Source organism: Pholcus phalangioides, unplaced genomic scaffold (assembly GCF_987345545.1).
Source record: "Pholcus phalangioides strain wild (caught in Gottingen) unplaced genomic scaffold, Ppha-v1.0 ptg000010l_1, whole genome shotgun sequence".
Lineage (NCBI taxonomy): Eukaryota > Metazoa > Arthropoda > Arachnida > Araneae > Pholcidae > Pholcus > Pholcus phalangioides.
In genome coordinates this window covers 26,741,807-26,760,991 of record NW_028301603.1, presented here as the reverse complement: position 1 = coordinate 26,760,991, position 19,185 = coordinate 26,741,807, and the positions used below count along the sequence as shown (strand labels likewise).

General features: G+C 38.7%; 2 protein-coding genes across 2 annotated transcripts in view; both read left to right on the top strand.

Annotated features, from left to right (window-relative positions):
* Positions 1 to 2,958: 2,958 nt before the first annotated feature.
* Positions 2,959 to 10,765, top strand: LOC149081170 (uncharacterized). Its single transcript, XM_089237315.1, has 5 exons — positions 2,959 to 3,058; positions 6,422 to 6,536; positions 7,203 to 7,414; positions 8,431 to 8,566; positions 10,553 to 10,765. The coding sequence occupies exons 2-5, from the start codon at positions 6,464 to 6,466 to the stop codon at positions 10,666 to 10,668; spliced, it is 537 nt and encodes a 178-aa protein (XP_089093441.1). The 5' UTR covers positions 2,959 to 3,058; positions 6,422 to 6,463; the 3' UTR covers positions 10,669 to 10,765.
* Positions 10,766 to 13,212: 2,447 nt separating this feature from the next.
* LOC149081169 (adhesion molecule nephrin-like) overlaps positions 13,213 to 19,185 on the top strand; it is a 50,095-nt gene continuing 44,122 nt past the window's right edge. Inside the window, exon 1 of the mRNA XM_089237952.1 lies at positions 13,213 to 13,312. Within this exon, the coding sequence (XP_089094078.1) occupies positions 13,264 to 13,312 (49 nt within the window). The 5' untranslated portion in view covers positions 13,213 to 13,263. The remainder of the gene's footprint in view (positions 13,313 to 19,185) is intronic.

The following is a 19,185-nucleotide window of genomic DNA, read 5'->3' as shown; positions in this document are numbered from 1 at the left end:
TTCCTAAACTGTCCTATGAATGAGCTTATTAAAACTTGGTTTTAATATTGGAAACTATACCAACCATGGCGCAATGTCAACAACTGGCGCAATGTCCATGGCAACAACTGTCTATGGAATGGCAGAGACAAGACTCGGGGGTATGTACTGCTTGTAGATTACAGTCGGAACCTCAGTGCCACTACTCTAATTTTCCGTTATATTGCAATCATTTCAGTTAGCACCCCAGTACCACCAGTCAAGGTTCATGGATATATTGCAAACTTATCATCTGATTTTTGAAGTGCTAGCCAAATAAGATCGATTTGAAAATTTTTCAGTTGAAATCAAGACTTTTCCTTCCAAAATGTGGTAATTTTTTCTCCTTCACTAATAAGTTTATTTTTTTACGAGAAAATTTATGCATACCTCTACGTCTTTACTGCGAGATCGTATTTTTTTACGCTGTCGTGTGAATTAGACCACGTGTTGATCAATAAAACAGAGCAATATTTTGTGAGTTATTTAAATTTTTTTTGAAACTGTTACGCGTAAAAAGCTTCAGTGAAGAATGTAAAAATGGTAACTTGGGGGCGAAAGTGACTGCTGGTGGGAACACGAAAATAATAACGACGATTAAATCAGAAACTTTCAATCAAACTAATTAATTTATAAATTGAAATATTCAAAATAATTAGTGGAGTGGTTTCGAATTTCTCTATCGATTATTCGTCCAGTCACATTTCATACCCATTCATACACATTTATTGCAACTTTTACATGTTGCAATAAAGATTTTTAATTTGTAACTGCAATTGATTTCTATTGTGCAGAAATTTTGTCTTTTATGAGCACGTGCTGTGAAAATAAATTCACTTTCCGTTTTTATAAGAAATATTTTAACGACTTCGAAATTAATTTCAGCGTACATGATTCGAGCAGAACTTGGTTATTTTTTCAAACGAAGTTTCATTTAGAGAGCGTATATTTACAACCCCCCCCCCCCCCAGCAGAAACGGGCTTCAGGCTCCCGCCGCCCTAGATACTACTATATTAGTTTTGCCACCTCTTTTGAAATGCTCTTATATTTATTGACCACTGCATGTGGAGGAGCTTGCAAGGCTCCAAATTAGTTTCTTTATTTTTTTTCCTGAAAAATCATGCACCCTCTTCCCTCAGCTTTCAATTTTCAAAAAAAATAAAAGTCATCTCTTTACTGTTTGTTCTTCTAAATATATTTTTGAGTAGTTTCATACACACACTCACAACATAAATGAGATGCCGCGAAAATTTTAAACTATTTGATGGACTTCATCATGATAATTTGTAAATGTGATCGATCTTCCAACAATCTCATTGTGTTAATCAAGTTAATCGTGTTGCAGAATTACAATCAAAAGCTGTGATGCCACATGTAGGCCTATATCTTCCAAAATCTCTAAACATTGGAAGTAGAAAAAAAAAATCTCACTTCAAAATTGTTAACGATACTTTATTTATTTAAACGAGACAAATCTAATGAACAACAGACGTTACGTAACTTGATCAAAACAAAAACATTTCCACTTTTAGGTGAAACAAACCACGTAAAAATTGAAAAAGGGCAAAGAGAAAAAAAAAAAGACTGACTTGCACATTTTTTGCGTTCTACATTCCCGTGAGGATTAATAGGTTTGTTATCAGTTGTACGCTTGCTGTACGTTCGGTGAATTTATCAGGGTTTGGAAGTGACGGAATCAATTTTTAACCGTTTCACGTACAAGCTTTTGGTAACAAATTCGAATGATCTCTATTTGACGAATCGGAGAAAAATCTGGTATCCTTGTCCTAACCTAACCGCACGTTAGAAAAAGGAAGAAGGGGAAAAAATAGAGGAAAAAAGGAAGCAAAAAAATATAACTATAATAGATAAGTAGATAAGAGAGTTAGAGGTTTTAGAGTCTTTTTTCATCCCCACCCAATGTGTTTTCTTTTGCTTTTACATGTACATAGTCGAAAGATACATTACATGTGAGGGAAAACAATCACTAATATGAGTATAGAAAAAACGAGATGAAAAAAACAACAACTTTGGTTCAAAGGGTTCCAATAAAGCTTCGAGATGATGAGGAGAGAAGAAAGGAAACACAGAGAACTGGATTGAATTTATTCCACTGGCGTGCCAGTGATTGATTTTTTCGCTCAAACAATAGTTTTAGCATTTGCGCTATTTTCTATAAAACCGGAATTCCACCGGGACCAATGGAAATAGCGTTATAGGCATGTTTATCGTTATAGGCAGTATCGTTATACACAGGTTTCACTGTATTTCGTCCGTGATCGTAAAGGGGGTTGAAGCGTTATAACTTTTTAATTATTTGGTCAAATCAAAAAAAAAGAAAAAAACTTAAAATACTTTTCTATATTAGTTTTTGACAAGGGCTTGGATAATATTTCAGGGGTTTCCTCAAGGGAAAGAAGGTTGAGAAACGCTGATTCGATCACATTTTTCCTCTCATCAACATTTCATCGGCGCAGACCAATACCAATGATTTCGTAAAAAGATTTTCCGAAGCTTTTGGAGTTGAAAAAATGATGATGATGACTCTTGTCATCTGCCTTTGCACCTGCCGAAGGGAAACAATTTTTCTGGCGTTAGAGTTATTACAGTTGGTCATTTTATTGCGGAAAAAAAAGAAGAGATTGGAAACCACTCTACACACACAACGTTTGCGTGATGGACACCGAATTCGATGTTATGGGTTGGGAAAAATAAGTGACTATGATGATGTCATGATGTCAACCGATTTCGAGGGTTTAGATCTCATCTGATATTGCGGAGTGGGTGGAAAAGAACACGTGGAGTGATGTTGATGCCACACCCACGAAATATATTCCGATCATCATCATCATCATCATCACGTTTCGTTATCCTCCGCAGTCTAATGATGATGGTGGTGGTGGTGCGTGTTCTCTCTCTCATTTCCCCCAATACACATTATCTGCCCGAAAAAACCTGCAAGCAGTTGTTTCTGTATTCCCAGTATTCAGTTGGGGATACGCTCGTCAGGCCAGTAGGTTATTGGTCGCGATGAACAAGGTAAGACAATAATTTGCTACCACTATCTTCAGTGACTATTCTCTGATTTGCTGTTTGAACTGTTATTTCAATATTTAAGACGATATAGTTAAGATTATAATTGATATTTGCCATTTTAGAAACTGCTTCCGAAGATTTTTAGGATGTTATAATGGTTTGAAGCAAATGCGTGTAAAGCGATATACGTGTAGAAAACGTATCCTACAGAGATATATAAAGAGAAGAGGCACACACACACACGTGGATCCCTAGATCAGGCAAACTGCTACTTTTGAGTACCACGGTGCTCATTGAAACACCCAAGAGTGCTTAAGACTCCTACCGTAGTTGATATGCAGATTCTCCAAAACTATTGATTCTCCGGCCATTTTTGTAGGTCACGCAACAGAGTTTGTTTATGACTCGGAAGCATATTTCGCAAATGCACCGCTATTCCGCGATTACACGATTTTTTTCGTAATTTTTTCCACACAGCCAATCACGTTTCTTCAGCCTCTACGATCATTTGCCTAACTCTACAATCTCTTCTTTTCGTATCGGATCGTCGTTGAACAGCGGTGCAAATAAGGTAGGTAATATTTCCACCGCTGATTCGCGAGAAATTCAAAACAAGTGCAATCGGGCTATTTTCAATGCAATATATAAACGATTTTATTTTTTAAATCAACAAATTTATGCACTATAAGAGCACAAACTGAAATATTCAAACAGCTCACGAAAATCTTCGCAAATTTTCCAAAAAACGCATTTTCAATTTTTCAATTTTTGGACACTATAAAATTTTCTTCGTCTAACTGTGTTGAAGTTTTTGTTCTACCTGTATAATAAAAATATATTAATATAAATTGCTGGCACACAGGCATATACTGTATGTATAAATATATATACAGGGTGATTATAAAAAAACTATCCCGACATATGGGCCCCTAACTATCCTACCATTCACAGAAACTGAATGAAATTTTGGCATAAGGTATTTTGATGTATGCGCTCAAGAATGATATGGAAAACAACAGTGTCACTCTAACAGTTACGGTTACAGTGAGAAAATTTCGAAAGTATCAAATGGCAACACCAAGTTTTTTGTATTGGAATGTGATCTCCATTGTGAAAAACCCTAAATAGCGTTCGAACGGCAACTGTAGCATGAAAATCACCGGCGGTAGATAGGCTAAAAGTGAGGACAACCAATAAGGACAGAGAAGCAGCATAAAATAAAGCATTTTATTGTGTTTTCCACATGACCTTGTGGAGGACTAATCAGGCTGGGATCTCAGCCGAAGAAACGGCGTGACGAATGAAACGAACATTAATGCTCTGGTGCACGGCAAAGTTCTTTTTACTTTTTCCTTGCCTAGCTCCTGGGATTTTCGTGCTACAGGTGCCATTCCAACGCTATTTAGTGTTTTTCAGTATGGAGATCGCATTCCAATACAAAAAACTTGGTGTTGCCATTTGAGATTTTCGAAATTTTCTCACTGTAACCGTAACTGTTAGAGTGACACTGTTGTTTTCCATATCATTCTTGAGCGCATACCTCAAAATACCTTATGCCAAAATTTCATTCAGTTTCTGTGAATGGTATGATAGTTAGAGGCCCATATGTCGGGATAGTTTTTTTATAATCACCCCGTATTTATAAATATATATAAATATGCTAATGTATTTCACTAAAATGTTTTTTTCTCAAAACTAAGTTTTTTGTTAGGTAAGGAACATTTATTCAAACATGACTTGTTGAAATGTCTTGAAACTTTGTGTCTCTCTCAACACTATGGTGTTGCATACTTTAACGCGAGCTTTTAGGATTTCAATTGATAGCTATTTTTTTAATTGAATTTTAACTTTAACAACATGCAAATTTTTCAAAAATCACCAAAATTTACCCACATTTTGTGCCATAAAAATTTTTAAATATTAAAAAAAAAAAATTCTCGTGTTAAAGCAACACCACCTCAAGGCCTCCGCACGAAGCTCGTGACGTCACTGAAGAAGGTCATTTATTTAACCTATTGCCGTTGGATATAGCAGGTCGACGCATGCGATATCTGTACCTTTTTCTGCAATATATCCAATGACAATAGGAGAAATGGCCTTCTTCATTGACGTCATAAGCTTCGTGCGAAGGCCTTGTGCTATAGGTGGTGTTGGTTAAAGTGAGTTACACCATAGCGTTGAGAGACACAAAGAGTTTCAAAACAAGTCATGTTTGAAAAAATGTTCCTTATCTAACAAAAAACTTAGTTTTGAGAAAAAAGCATTTAAGTGAAAAACATTAGCATATGTTAATGCCTGATAGCAATTTATATTGAAATATTTTAAAAATATTTTTAGTATACAGGTAGAACAAAAAATTTTATAGTAATTAAAAATTGAAAAGGGTTTTTTGGAAAATTTGCGTCCCCCCCCCCCCCCCCATCTTAAATCATTTTCTGGTGAGGAGTAGAAAAAAAAAATTGATAACTTCCTCCAGTTGCGTTCACAGTCTGATGCACTACGACCTACACCAATTCAGTTGATGAGAACGCTCCTAAAACTATTTACTACAAAAGCAGATACTTTTAGTGAAGCCAGAGCCATCATTTCAACTCTTCCGGGTGACGAGACACAGAACACGTACTCAATGTAAGCATATATATGTTTGTGTGTATGCATATATATATTTGTGTGTGTATATATATACCATTTCCTAGTGTATTTTTTAAATCCGCCCCCCACCCCAAATGACGGGCTTGAGGAAACGTAAAAATTTCGTATTTTTCGAAATGTATTATCACTTTCATCACTCGCTGCCATTAACAACGGAATTTTCATTTTTTCCTTAAGCGAATTGAAATAAAGAATGTTTGTTTGGCTTACAGCATGTTATATATTCTGTTAGAATACATTCCAGTAATTATACTTAAGTAAGCCAACTTGTGACGTGTATTACGATAGTGGGAAACCAAGAAGAGGCGTGATTGGCTGAAATCGTGTAATCGCGGAATAGCGGTGCATTTGCGAAATTAGCGACCCGCATTTTTAAAACTTTTCCATATTCACGAAATCCTTTTATGAGTATGATTAGAACTTTAAGTGCCTATAGGCCTACCACTTCTTCTTCAGAGGTACACGCACCTCTGCACACATACACATTCCCCTGCGAAATTCCTAATGAATTGGTACTTGCAGGAACGTGTGTGTGTGTGTATATATATACACAGTTGTATATATATATATATATATATATATGCAGGACCTTAACGTATTTATGTTGTTAGAGATGTGCTAGTTTCGTGTTCTTGCTGGTGCTGCCAACCTTACTTCCATGTTTTGAAGATATGGCCTACCGTAAAATTTACATAAATTTTCTATTTTTGGCAGGAAATGAAAAGTCTTAACTGTGATTAGTGTCCTGCATTGGGAATGCGCACAGCCTTCGACTTGATAATTGAAGCTTCGATGACGATGGTTATCGTCAGTTTCGTTTTGAATTCGGGTGAGTACTGATCCTAAGACTAAGAATATGATATTATTCTGTGAAAAGGTCGATGGCCTTCGTCTCATTGGCACAGGAGGTCCGTGGAACACCAAAGGTTAAGAAATATTATTCAATAATTTGGGGCCTCCTGTCAGTGTCGTCCTAACGCATTGGCCAACCCAGGCACGGTAATGGGGGGGGGGGCTTCATAAAAATAAGAATTAGTTCAAATTTTCGAGAATAAGCATGTTAATTGGTAGGTAGTAATTTCTCTAGACAGGTAGGGGGCCCCAGAAAAATCATTTTGCCCGTTGCCCCCCCCCCCACGATGATCTTAAGACGGCCCTGTTTGAGTTAGTGCTAGAAGAACTGTAGCCCCTTTGAGGACGTTCCTCTGCGGAATTTCTAATGTATCGACACGTGCCGGAATCTGTGTTGCGATTATATGTGTGATCCTAACGTATTTATGTTGTCAGAAATGGGTTTGTTTCATTGTTCTTGCTGATGCTGCCATCTTTCTTCAATATTTCGAAGTGAAGATGGCAAATGCTTGAATTTTCATGTTATTTAAGTATCATGTTGAAGGTCTGCGGCTGAGATTGAGATGCCACTGTTGACGATGACGCGCAGCTGCAATCATATGATTTGTTTTTTTTGCATAAATTCGGTTTTCATTTATGGCAGGACGAGCAGAAGCGCTGCGACTGGTAGACCTGGAGATCCCGTACAGCGCACCTTTCGGCAGAGACGTCACTCTCAAGTGCGACGTCGGACTCGAAGGACAAGAATCTCTTTATGGCATCAAATGGTTCAGAGAAGAGCAAGAATTCTACAGGTTCCTGCCGTCCGAAAGACCTCCTAGACTCCATTTCCCGCTCGTCGGCATCAGAGTCGATGTTAGTATTTCATCATTTTCTTTCTGGATGTTCTATCACTATATGAATGACCTGTTGTCAATCGCTGTGTGAATGACGCCGCGCTGTATGTACTACACCAATAGTCATCATCCAGGATTTTTCAGATTTATTCTCTATCGTCAAATAAGGGAAGGTTTTCTTATCAATTTCTTATCTGTGCTGCATGCAGGCTGTCCGGACTAAAGGTATCCAAATTGAACGGCTCATAATTGTGTGAGAGAATCCTTTCTATCTTTCTTTCAAACCGAGCACAACTCCGGCCTATCGCCATGGGCGATTTAGTACCGATTGAGCTGTGCCGGAAGTATGTGTGTACCTAACAGTCTGAGTACGTATATGGTGTTATGCACGAACTAGTGCTGCCATCTATATTTCAAATTGTGAGTGAAGTGTTACAACGTTTGTATCGTTGTAGGGCTATTGCTCTCTGTGGCGGGACTTTTTAACGGGGAGATCAGCTCGCATTCGTGCCTTGAAGTAGGGAACACAGAAAACCAATTTCAGCCGACCACCGTTGTGGCGACGGTGGGGTTTGAACGCGGGTCCTCGCGATGCGAATCTATCGGCTATTGAGAGGACCCACATGCTTAGTTACGAAAGTGCTGTGCCGTCGATAAGGTATTTTGCTCTGTTCTTTTCACTACATTTTTTTTTCTAAAAAGGTTGCGCATGCGCACTCTCGATAACTGCTCTGAGATGCTTTTCGCATCAGTTGGGCTGATTGCCAGCATGGGGATGCCGTAATCGGTTGAAGTTGGTTTTCTGTTGTTTCCCAACTTCAATGCATTTTCTATTTTTTCTTACTGTATATACTCGTGTATAAGCCGAGTTTCTTTGTTGAAAATGTTTTTCCTTAATTTGGGGGGGGGGGGTTGGCTTATACACGGGTTAGTTTTTGAGTAGAAAATATCGATTCAAAGGCGTCCAAGTTGACAGTTTTACCGCATCTGTAGTTGTTGTTCATAAGTAAATCGTGTCGCGTTGTGTCTTTGCAGATGAAGCACTCGACGAACACGTCGGTTGTTCTGAAGCGCGTGGATTACTCGTCGTCCGGCACCTTCCAATGCGAGGCGTCAGCAGATGCTCCCAATTTCACCACGGTGTCTGCCCAAGCTTTCATGGGCATTGGACGTAAGTACCTATTTGCCTCTCGCGCTTTATTCACTTTGATGAATACTTATATTTAAAAAAATGCACAGGATCCAGAAAAACGGCTCAACTTCGTAGGTTAGCGACAGAACGTTACATTTCCATTGAAAGCCGTACTGAATTTCTTAATTACACATATTATGTCGAAAGATGACGATGTGGGGTAATGTCCCTTGTAGAGTAGAAGTTCATAATCAGGGATCTTTGGGAAGAGATTCCGTGAGCTTGGGGGAAGAAAACAATTTACTCATTGCGAAATACTGAATATTTTTCTGAAAAGGGATTCGTGGCTTTCACCTTATTGGCACAATTGATCTGTGGAATAATAAAAACTCCTGACTACACCATAAAATTTCAAATAGATATTTTCAGGGTCCCGATAAAGATTTGTGTCTTCGGCAAAGAAAGCATCGGGGGAGGGCTCTTACGACTAGGGTAAAAATGTCAACATGTGTTGGTTAAATTTAGAAGACCCTTCCCCAAATCACAGGTTATTGAAATGTCCCACAGGTTATTAAAATGGAAATCAAGCCGAGGATATTTTTCCATATGAAGATTTTTGGATTACGTGATATTTTCCCTCTTTTAGGGAAGAGTTTGAGGGACGTACAAACCGTATCCAAGGCAACCAATATGGCGACTTCCTGCGAAGCTCATGAAAGAAACAAATCTAGATTGAAGAAATGTAGAAATGAATCGATTTTCATTCTTTTTGATGGGTGATAGATATTTCGAAATTTCTAGTTATCCAATTAAAAAAATGATCCAATTAAAGCTTCGGAATTTCTTGAATGTAATTTGTGGGACCATAATTCGTTTTAAAACAACTTGAACTATATGAATTCATGCAGTTGAATATTAAAAAATACAATACAGAGACATTATAATTTCTATTTTCGCCCTTGATAAGTTATAAATAAAAAGTTGAAATCAATGTTATTGCATGGATACCCAACTCAAAAGTAGGTCCGGCTAATTATTTTATCTCTAAGCGAACTCAATATTTCGAAAATCAAGAATTCAATTCAATTTTCAAAATTATTGATGTTTCTGAAAAAATCTCACTAAATTTCCGCATTTCCTACAGTTAAAATCGGCAATTTTAACATTGATTTCTATGGGAATCATTCTGTGCCTGTCCTTCAGAGTGATGCTGATGATGATTATGACGTCTATGCGAAAAAAAAAGCCTCATTTATTGCAATCTTAAGTTGACGGTGAAAGTTTTAAACTGGAATTCGTTGTTCTCTTCCGCAGAAAGCTGAAACACACTACGCTGACGTGACGTGATTAACGCCTAGATTAACGCCTACGCTTTGGCGTGACGTCGTCACGCCAAAGATGTTGTGACTTCCAGTTCGTTGAAATTCTGTGACGTCTGAATTTCACGTCATATAATTTCAAGGTCACAGAATTTCCACGAATCAGAATTCACAAAGTCTCTGATGCGATGTGATTATCACGTCACGTCAGTGTAGTGTGCTCCCGCCTTAAGGGTGAAATAGTTGCAGTACGCATTTAGGCACGAGCCTCCAGGGGCGTCTGAAGTGTTTCACACGTTTGGGTGCTCATCTTGAGTCTAATGTAGGAAATTTTGATTTCTGGATCAATTCTGGGGGAGAGGGGGGGGGGATGGGAACGGCTCTACAAATTTCCATGAGTGCTTGGTCACCCCCGGCTTTGACATCACTGTTAGGCTCGTTAATTGCGCATACTTAGCACGGCCCGACTGAGGGGTCCTGGGCATAGCAATAATCAGAGGCTCCCTGTGACTAAATAATGAGCCAATGAGTATATATTATTGAAATTTTGGGATCCTAGGCGAATTCCCCGCATGCGCATGTGGCAATCCGACCCTGATACTTAGGGTGACCAGACAACTCGGTTTTATTCTGTTCAAGTGGTTACTGAAGAAATGAAATTACTTTTCAACGTTTTGATTGACGATTTTCCCTTTTCTATTCGTAGATTTCGTCGATCACCAGTCGTCGATGTACGAGTGTCTGGACGGATATTCCACTGTCGCAACCGTCATTTATGCCATTTTTCCAGGGGCATATTCTTTTTATTATAGTACTATATGAAAGAGGAACAAACAGAACCGAAGATTTACGTCTTTCATCTACTTACTCATCAACGGATGACGACTTCCGAAGATTTTACACGAACAGCAAAAACCGGTGCTCGAATCAATCGTTGTTATTGCGAGACGACGTTTGCAGAAGAAATAAAAAATCGTAAAGTTTTTGTGGTGGATGTCGTTTCATTTCGATCAGCTGATCTTTTCTTTTTCTATCTCCGTACAAAAGAGTCGCTCTTATGAGGCTTTGCTCCGCCCCCGCACTAATGGAAATTCGATCCATTTTTTGCAGTGAAACTTCTTTAGGGAAATAGTAGTGAAATTTGTGAGGAAAAGAAAAGATATTACAGAAAGTGAGAGGCTTTCCTTTGTGAGGGCCTTTCCTTTTCTTCTTCAGAACCGGTTCCGTAGAATAATTGATTGTGTGATGAAGTTCCGAGAATCAGATGGGCTTGGTGGTAAGGGGGGGGGGCGTTAATAGAGATTCGGCCATGGAAGAAAATAAAGTTGGGTGGAGGGGGCGTTTACAGTAACAATTACCCTACTTACATACCCTATTAAATACTCTACTTACGCTACCCAGAGTTACGTAAACTTGGTTTCGCGATTTTTTGTGAAAAATGCATTTTTTTCAAATTCAAATATTATCACAGGATAACTGCCGAATTAGTAGTGATTATTAAGTAATAAGCATCTCTTTGTTCCCACGTGGAATTCACGTTTACAGGAGTGGTGGGAAATATCTGAATAAAAAATTAACAAAAATGGAAATTTAGGAAGTAACTCCAGAACTACTGACAATTTTGACTTATTGGAAAAGTGATAATTCGGCATTTGTTATAAATTAAAAATTGATGGAAAATTAGGGAACAAAATAATGGAAATTGATGTATAAAACAAGCGGTTAATAAAAACAAACAATAAGAGAAATTGTTTCAGAATCGATGAAAATTCAGACATAATTGCATTTTCCATGAAAGGCATATAATTACAGAATAACTGAAATCTTACTAATGATTCAGGGCCCTTTTGATTCTAAATGCCAAATAATTTGGTATAGATCATTCACGTCAAAATCATCCTCCGAATTGCACCATTTTCGCTACTTTTTCGAAAGTTCGTAAGAGTTTCAAGGGCATCAAACGCCCGTTTAACCTGTAATGATGCGATATTATGAATCAGAAGTTTTTGTATCTCATTTGATGTAGCACAAAATAACAAACTGGTTTAAAAGATATAGTTGTTGAATTTAACATTTAACAACCCAGAACTTTCACTTCTATCGCGCGAGATTCTCGCGCAGCAACCCCCCCCCCCTCCGCCACTATAATTTTGGTCACACCACGCTCATTTTCTGCACACGAGAACTGCTGTTTATTGTTGAGCCTTTAACGGCAGCGTTCAACATTTTATACGTATATTCAGGGTAGACGAGAAGTCCCGGACAAATTTAAAAAATTAATAACAAATTAACCAATTGGCATAAAAAGTATTTATATACCAAGTATTTTATACTAAAATACTTTTCATGTCGTAGAGCAGTGTTTCCCAAACATTTTGAGATAAAAGCGGATCCTTTGTGGTGCCGGTCAATGATACCCCCCTCGATGCGTGAGAAGATAAATTTCGACGACCCTCCTCCCATTAAATGCAAAATGTATTGTCTTTTTTTATAGCTTACGCATCGTAAAAAATGAATAAATTACAATTTCACAGCACAAAAAAAATCATGCAATGGTGGTAAATATGAAAATATGATCCCGCGGATCACTTACAAAGTACTCACGGACTCCCCCCCCCCCCTTCCCTAGGGGTCCGTGGACCACAGGTTGAAAAACACTGGCTTAGACTTTTTTTTGGTAATTTTTTAAAAAGTTCAAGGTTTACTCACAGGCGGCGCTGTAAAACCAAAAACTCGACGTGACACATAAAATGCAACACAAACAGTATACATAATTTGTTGATGACAATTTGCGTCACATAAAACTACCATATTTCAACACTAGGAACTTTTCACCCGATTAGATCTAGCCCGAGCGAAAAAAAAGGTACTCGTATTGAAATGAGTTTTGCTTTATGTAATGCGAATTGTCATAAACATTAATTATATTAACACTTTTTGTGTGGCATTTTATGTAACGTCCAGATTTTCGTTTTACAGCGCCACCTGTGAGTGAAATTAAATTTTTTTAAAATTAGAAAAGAACTCCAGGCCCTGCTTCTAATTTGCGGCGTCGACTGTAGTTTGAAACACGACACACACATTGAGAACCACTGGTTCAATCACTAGTTGCACATTCAAAGCATAAATTTTAAACATCAGACGGACTAGTTTCCGCTGATTCATTTCCCGCGAACACTTATAAGATGACGGATTCAATTCTTGCGCGTAAAAAATACACTAGCACAATATAGGGTTGGACGGTTCCATTGCACGAGAGTGTTAGTGGTCTCTCGTATTCATTGAGAATGAGCGGCGGCAGAGAAGAGAGAGTGGGCTTAACTCACAAAGTGATCTGAAACACCTGCAACAGCAGCGAGAAACGGCACAACTCGACGGTACCAGCTATGTTAGTGATCGCACATATTCGGGATCATTATGCTTTTCGCTATCCGGTTGTTTCTGTTATCATCCTACGGAATGGTCGGTAAGTTATATGTTAAAGTTATGCCACCAAAAATAAGTTATCATTTTACGAATTTTTCGGAGCACTTTTTCTTTTTTCTTGAGTGATTAATACAACGAGAAGAGTAGTGCAAACCCCAAGTTCTCATCGAAAAACAATAATAACGGTTTTCTCTGGAGCTGAGCAATCCCAATTATTGTTCGATATTTTAGTAATGACGATCGTGTTAAGAATGTTTGTCTTAACTGTATCTATTAACTCAGCGTTTCTCAATCTCTAGTCCGCGGATCACTTGTGGACCGTGACGATTACCCACGTGGTCCGCAGGCGGACTTGATATTTCAATTCTAATTAAACTAAAAAAACTATTCAATTGTAATTGATACAAGCCAGGCCCATATGTCAAGGGCTGTCTCATAAGGCGCTGGAGTCGATACCAGCTGACATCACGCGTTACGTCATTCCCCTGCAGAACAGAGTGCGTCCGCTTTGCTACCTTGTTGATTACGGTACTTTCCACAATCACTGTACTACCTGTTTTACTGAATTCTTTCCGAAAAATTATATTTTCGATTATTTTTATTGCTACAGTAAAACCTGCCTCCAACGGAATTGCAAGGGACCGAGATTTTTTTTCGTTGAACACAGGTTTCCGCTTAACAGAGGTTCAATTGACATAACGTGTAAAATTATGTAACGATCTCGTATGTAATTGAAGAACAGTATAATAAAAATAAATCACTTGAAAATAAACTAATTCATTCAACTGCTCATAAAACAATGTACATTATTTACTCTACAATTACTAAATATTTAGGTTTCCACAGCATCTGTATGAAACTTCACCCCACACCGTTCTTCATCTGAAATAACTACATTTACGTTCTTTTTTGACTTTCTGAAATTTCCAACGAGGGTGTCAATAACCTGTGAACCTGTCGTGTCAGGTTCAGTTTGTACATGGTCCTCTGTATTTATGTAACCCTCAGCACCAGGGCCGTGACTAGGACTTTTGTCGGGGGGGGGGGGGGTTGGTTTTCCCACGTAAAATTTGTCACCTGCGATCACGGAAAGCAGCTTGCATACAATTTTGTAAGTCATTGTATATCATTTGGAAATTTAACCATTACACTGATTTCTCCCGTAGAAAAGTCTGCTTTACCGAAAAATTTTGTTACAATTTCACAACAAGCAACTGTTTCACTACATGTGGCTTTTCAAAAACCGCAGCATCATGTACGGTAACGGTTTTTGTAAATCCAAGGGTCAGTGAAGTCAGTGGCGTCGGAGCCGGGGTAGCTGTGGGTGCTCGAGCATCCACGGAAGTTTGTAGAAACGGTCCGAGCACCCACAGAATTGATTCAAAAATCGAAATTTACTACATGAATCTCAAGACGGGCACCCACAGGTTCGAAACACTTCCGACGCCCCTGAGTGAAGTAGAACTCGCACTGGTAAGCAGTCATTGCATTCAAAATTTCGATAGAAAAGAACTAATATTTTGTATGAACCTTTTGTTAATTGGGTCGCGAAACAGTCGAAGTGTTTGTGTGAACTTTTCCGTTAAAAGGTAAAATTTTTCTTTCCGTGTCAGCGTTAGGCAGGTTCCGTTTAATGCTGGCTTTTTAATGTGTATTTTGGCATTGAAATCACGGGACCACGATTTTGTTCCGTAAAAGACAGGGGTTTCCGCTTAATACAGGTTCCATTAAAGACAGGGTCTACTGTATTCGTATATTTATTGCTCCGCGTCCAGCCATTTAAACATTTTGAATAAGAAATTTTGCATTTGCATATAAGATATAAGGTGACTTTCCTTAAGAATATTTTCTCTGATCCATTTCAGTAGAATTACGTACGTTAGTTAACTTTTATTGGGTTGATTGAAAGCCAACTCGAGACCGATAATTTGAATTATCTTATGAACTTCCCGATAACTTTTAATTGCTTTTTTGTGTCCATTTGAACTAGACGCAGCTTTTAAAGGCGTTGACTTTGACTTATTACTAATATAACAGTAACATAAAAAGAAGGGGAAGCAAATATATAAAAAAATCCTTGTATAAAATGTTTGAAGTTGTTATTACTTTGCTTGGTCGCGAAGATTTACCGACGGTGAAGCAGACGTTTTCCAAAGAGTTTGTTGAGGTAAACCTAGAAGACGATTCTTCAGGTCATCTTCATAATCACTTGGTTAAAAATGATTGCTGCAAACATAAACGTGTACTTACAGTTAGTTTACTCGATCTTATATTTGGACACTCATATTTTGCGAGTCTCTGGTGTTCAGGAAAAGTATGATAAGTGGCTTGAATCCCAAGTTTCTTTGTCTTCCGGGAGTTTCTTTCTCAAATCGCACAAGAACTCGTATTTGTTTGTCACTGACAAGACATCCCAAAAATATGTTATAGAACCCGCGCATATACCAGCGACACTAAGACATCTTGAACGAGAGATCACTCACTTAAAAAACAGTAAAAAATGAGCGACTAAAATTTTAAATAATCTTCTTCAAAGTAAGCTGATGCCGCCTGCGAGCAAAAAGTAGTAGGGCCGTGACGTAGCGGAGCCACTGTGGTAGTCGAGGAGTCATAGTAATCGCATCGCGAGGATCCGGGTTCGAACCCCACCGCAACCACAGTAGTGGTCGGCTGAAGTTGATTTTCTGTGATTCCCAATTTCGAGGCGCAAATGCGAGCCGATCACTCCGTAAAAAGTCTCGCCACAGAGAGCAACAGGCCTACAACGATAATTCAATCATTATACTTCATTCGTAGTTAGAAAAATTGATGACGGATGGCAGCACTGCATATAGCAAGCATTACACAGAAACAAACTTAACATTGGGCTCACAACATGTACACGCACATTCTAACATGTGCCAGTTCGTTAGAAGTTCCGCGGAAAAATATGAATGAGGTGCATGTGTGGTTTAGTAGTAGTCATAGGCGGAGATAGACTTGAAATGCTGGGGGGGGGGCATGATGATGACGTGGATTTATATATATGAATGTACATTATGTCAGTCGGCTCTGCCAATGTAGCTGGGGATCGCTTTCCCCATGCCCTTTCACACGAGTACGAAAGACGCGGGCAAAAAAAAAATTCCAGGAGATATTCAAAGACTTTTCGAAGTAGAAAAAAGGGGAGGGGTGGAGACTTCCAAAATGTCTGTGCTTAGAAATATACGCATCACAATTCTGTGTTAAGCCCAGATTACACTATAATAAGCAGATCGGTTGCATTTGCTCGAAGGTAACCGATACATTTATTGGTTGCTTTTTCCAAGTTTGATAAAATAACTTTCATAAACCTTTTAGAGTGAAATCCCTCATCCTTAGATTAGTTACTTCTTAAATATAAAATTCCACTTTTTTTTAGTTTATAGACTCAATATAGAGTAAAATATACTTGTAGGTTTCGGGGGAGGGGGCACCAAAATTATTCAAGTGCTCAGGGCCTTCAAACGTCTTAATTCGGCGGTAAGTGAACGCCGTACGTGGATAACTTTGCTTTATAAAAGCATTGTTACGATCTATATAGACGATAGATGGCGCAAGTCTTTATCGCAATCTTCTGTTGGCAACGAGAGTTGATACCGGTTTCGGTTTATCGGACAAAGCTGCGATTTGCGGAGAACTGGTGGGAACATTCTTGAATGTCCCGCCCCTCCAGACAATGGTTACGTACGGTGGTGCCGCCAACTTGGAAACTGTAAAGTAGAATTTTGTAGAATGTTCGGCAGACCTATAAAGATAGGGGAGAATGAGAATAAGAATGATGCCAAGCTCGAATAGAGAGAGACTGGATGAAAAGTCAGTTGTGGTTGAACCTTGCGAGAAAATTGTCAGCTCTCTGGTTAGCTTGTAAATACGTGTAAATTGATGTTGTGTAAATAAATCTGTGTTTGTCCGTCGAACCGCTTCTTGTTTTGCAACATCGAAGTCTTGTGGAAAATTATCCGGAACAATATTTTTTTAAAGTTTAAAAAAATTGAAAGATTAAAAATTTAAAAAATAAATATTTGAGAAATAATTTTAAATATTTATATTTTTAAATAATTTTTAAAAGAAAAAAATTAAAATTTTTAAATTAAATTTAACAGTTATTAAAGTATTTAGTCAATTAAATATTTGTAATAAATTACAGAACGGCTTATAATTTTGGTCCCGTCAGTGGCCGTTGCAGAGTATGGACAAAAACCAGTTAAAGTTGCTATATCTCCTTTACAAGATTCATCGAAAGACTGGTTATTTGTGGAGATGAAGATTACAAGGAAGAAAATTCCTCACTAACCCCACGGGGACTCGAACCCCCGTATATATATGTTGAAACGCTCCAAGGTTGAAATATTCTATCTGCTTCCATAGCGTAGATGGTAGAGCACTCGTCCGGCAAGCGAGAGATCGGAGTTCGGGTCCCCGTGGGGGCAGTGATCAATTTTCTTCCTTGTAATCTTCATCCCCACAAATAACCAGTCTTTCGATGAATCTTGTATTGACAAGTGGAGAGGACGTTTCTATATGCATATCTCCTTTATCAGAAGGAAACGGAGGGATAGACGTATGTGGGTAAATCCTATATATATATTGATGAACAGGGACCTTCATATGGTGTTTTTAAGGGCATTATTCATGGTGTTTATGGCAAATAATTAAAAAAATTCCGTGCAAAATCATCTTTAAAAAGTAGCCAAAGATGCGGACGAATTCGCTCCGCATCCGCGTCGTGTGAATAGCTCCGAATAACCCAATGTACAAAACTTGTATGTGCGGATGCGGAGCCCGCACATATGCGGACGACATGTAGACCCGCATGAACACAATCCGAAGTTGCGGGCGAATTTCGTCTCGTCTGAAAGGCTCCGTATATACCAATTGTTAAAACTTCTTCCGGACCCGCATCCGCTCCGTGTGAAAGGGGCCTAAGGTAAGACGCCTTCATATACGTGCATTAAGGAGTTCTAGCCTAAGGGTAACTATGTCTCGTTGGAGATAAAACGTGGGATATCGCTAATTGTAGTCGAAAATGCTGTTTTGGACAAATTTGTTAAAATTGCCGCTACAAATTGTAGTAACAAAAATGTGTTTCAAAGGTTTTTAACAACAGGCTGTTGCGAAGACATATTTCGGAAAGAGAGAAAATTCAGCTGCCCCTGCGGGGAATCGAACCCACGTCCTTTCACTTTCCCGGTGAACGCCCTAGACCACTAGACTACAGAGGCACCGAATCTCTCGATCTTTCCTTGGAGCTCGTGTACACTGAAAGGGACCGTACATGGACGGCTAGACCAGACTCAGGCCAAGCTCACAACTGCTGACGCTGCCACCAGATGGCGACTTATAGAAGGATGACGTCACTCTCCGCTACCATACGAAGGTTTTTAACAACTGGCTGTTGCGAAGATATATTTCGGAAAGAGAGAAAATTTGTTTTATCTCTTTCCGAAATATATCTTCGCAACAGCCAGTTGTTAAAAACCTTCGTATGGTAGCGGAGAGTGACGTCATCCTTGTAAAAATGTGTTTCACGAAAAATTCATTCCTCATGTAATGGTGGCCATATTTCTTTGAGAAAAAGAAACCTGAAAACTGGGATATTAAACGGCAAATTACGGGACATCATCGATTCGCGTCAAAAACGTTGTCATAAGTCGTCAAAATCGTTAACTGTTGCTGAAACTGCTGAAAAACTGCCAATGAGTGGGAAATGTAGGGCTTCTAGAAATCGCGGTGAATTGAAATGCAGTTAATGGCTGCTATATAGTATATTGCTCTTTGAAGCAGAGGCGTATGCAGGGGGAGGGAGAATGAGCTCATGTCTATAATAAAAAGGGCAGCGAATTTTGGTGTCCTGAAAATTTGTGGGCACTGGAAACGTGCCCCGTTTGACGA

Coding starts and splice junctions, on each gene's coding strand:
- LOC149081170 (XM_089237315.1), top strand. CDS start 6,464: ATGCGCACAGCCTTCGACTTGATAATTGAAGCTTCGATGACGATGGTT. Junction 7,415..8,430: donor TCGTCGGCATCAGAGTCGAT/GTTAGTATTTCA, acceptor GTGTCTTTGCAG/ATGAAGCACTCGACGAACAC. Junction 8,567..10,552: donor AGCTTTCATGGGCATTGGAC/GTAAGTACCTAT, acceptor TTCTATTCGTAG/ATTTCGTCGATCACCAGTCG.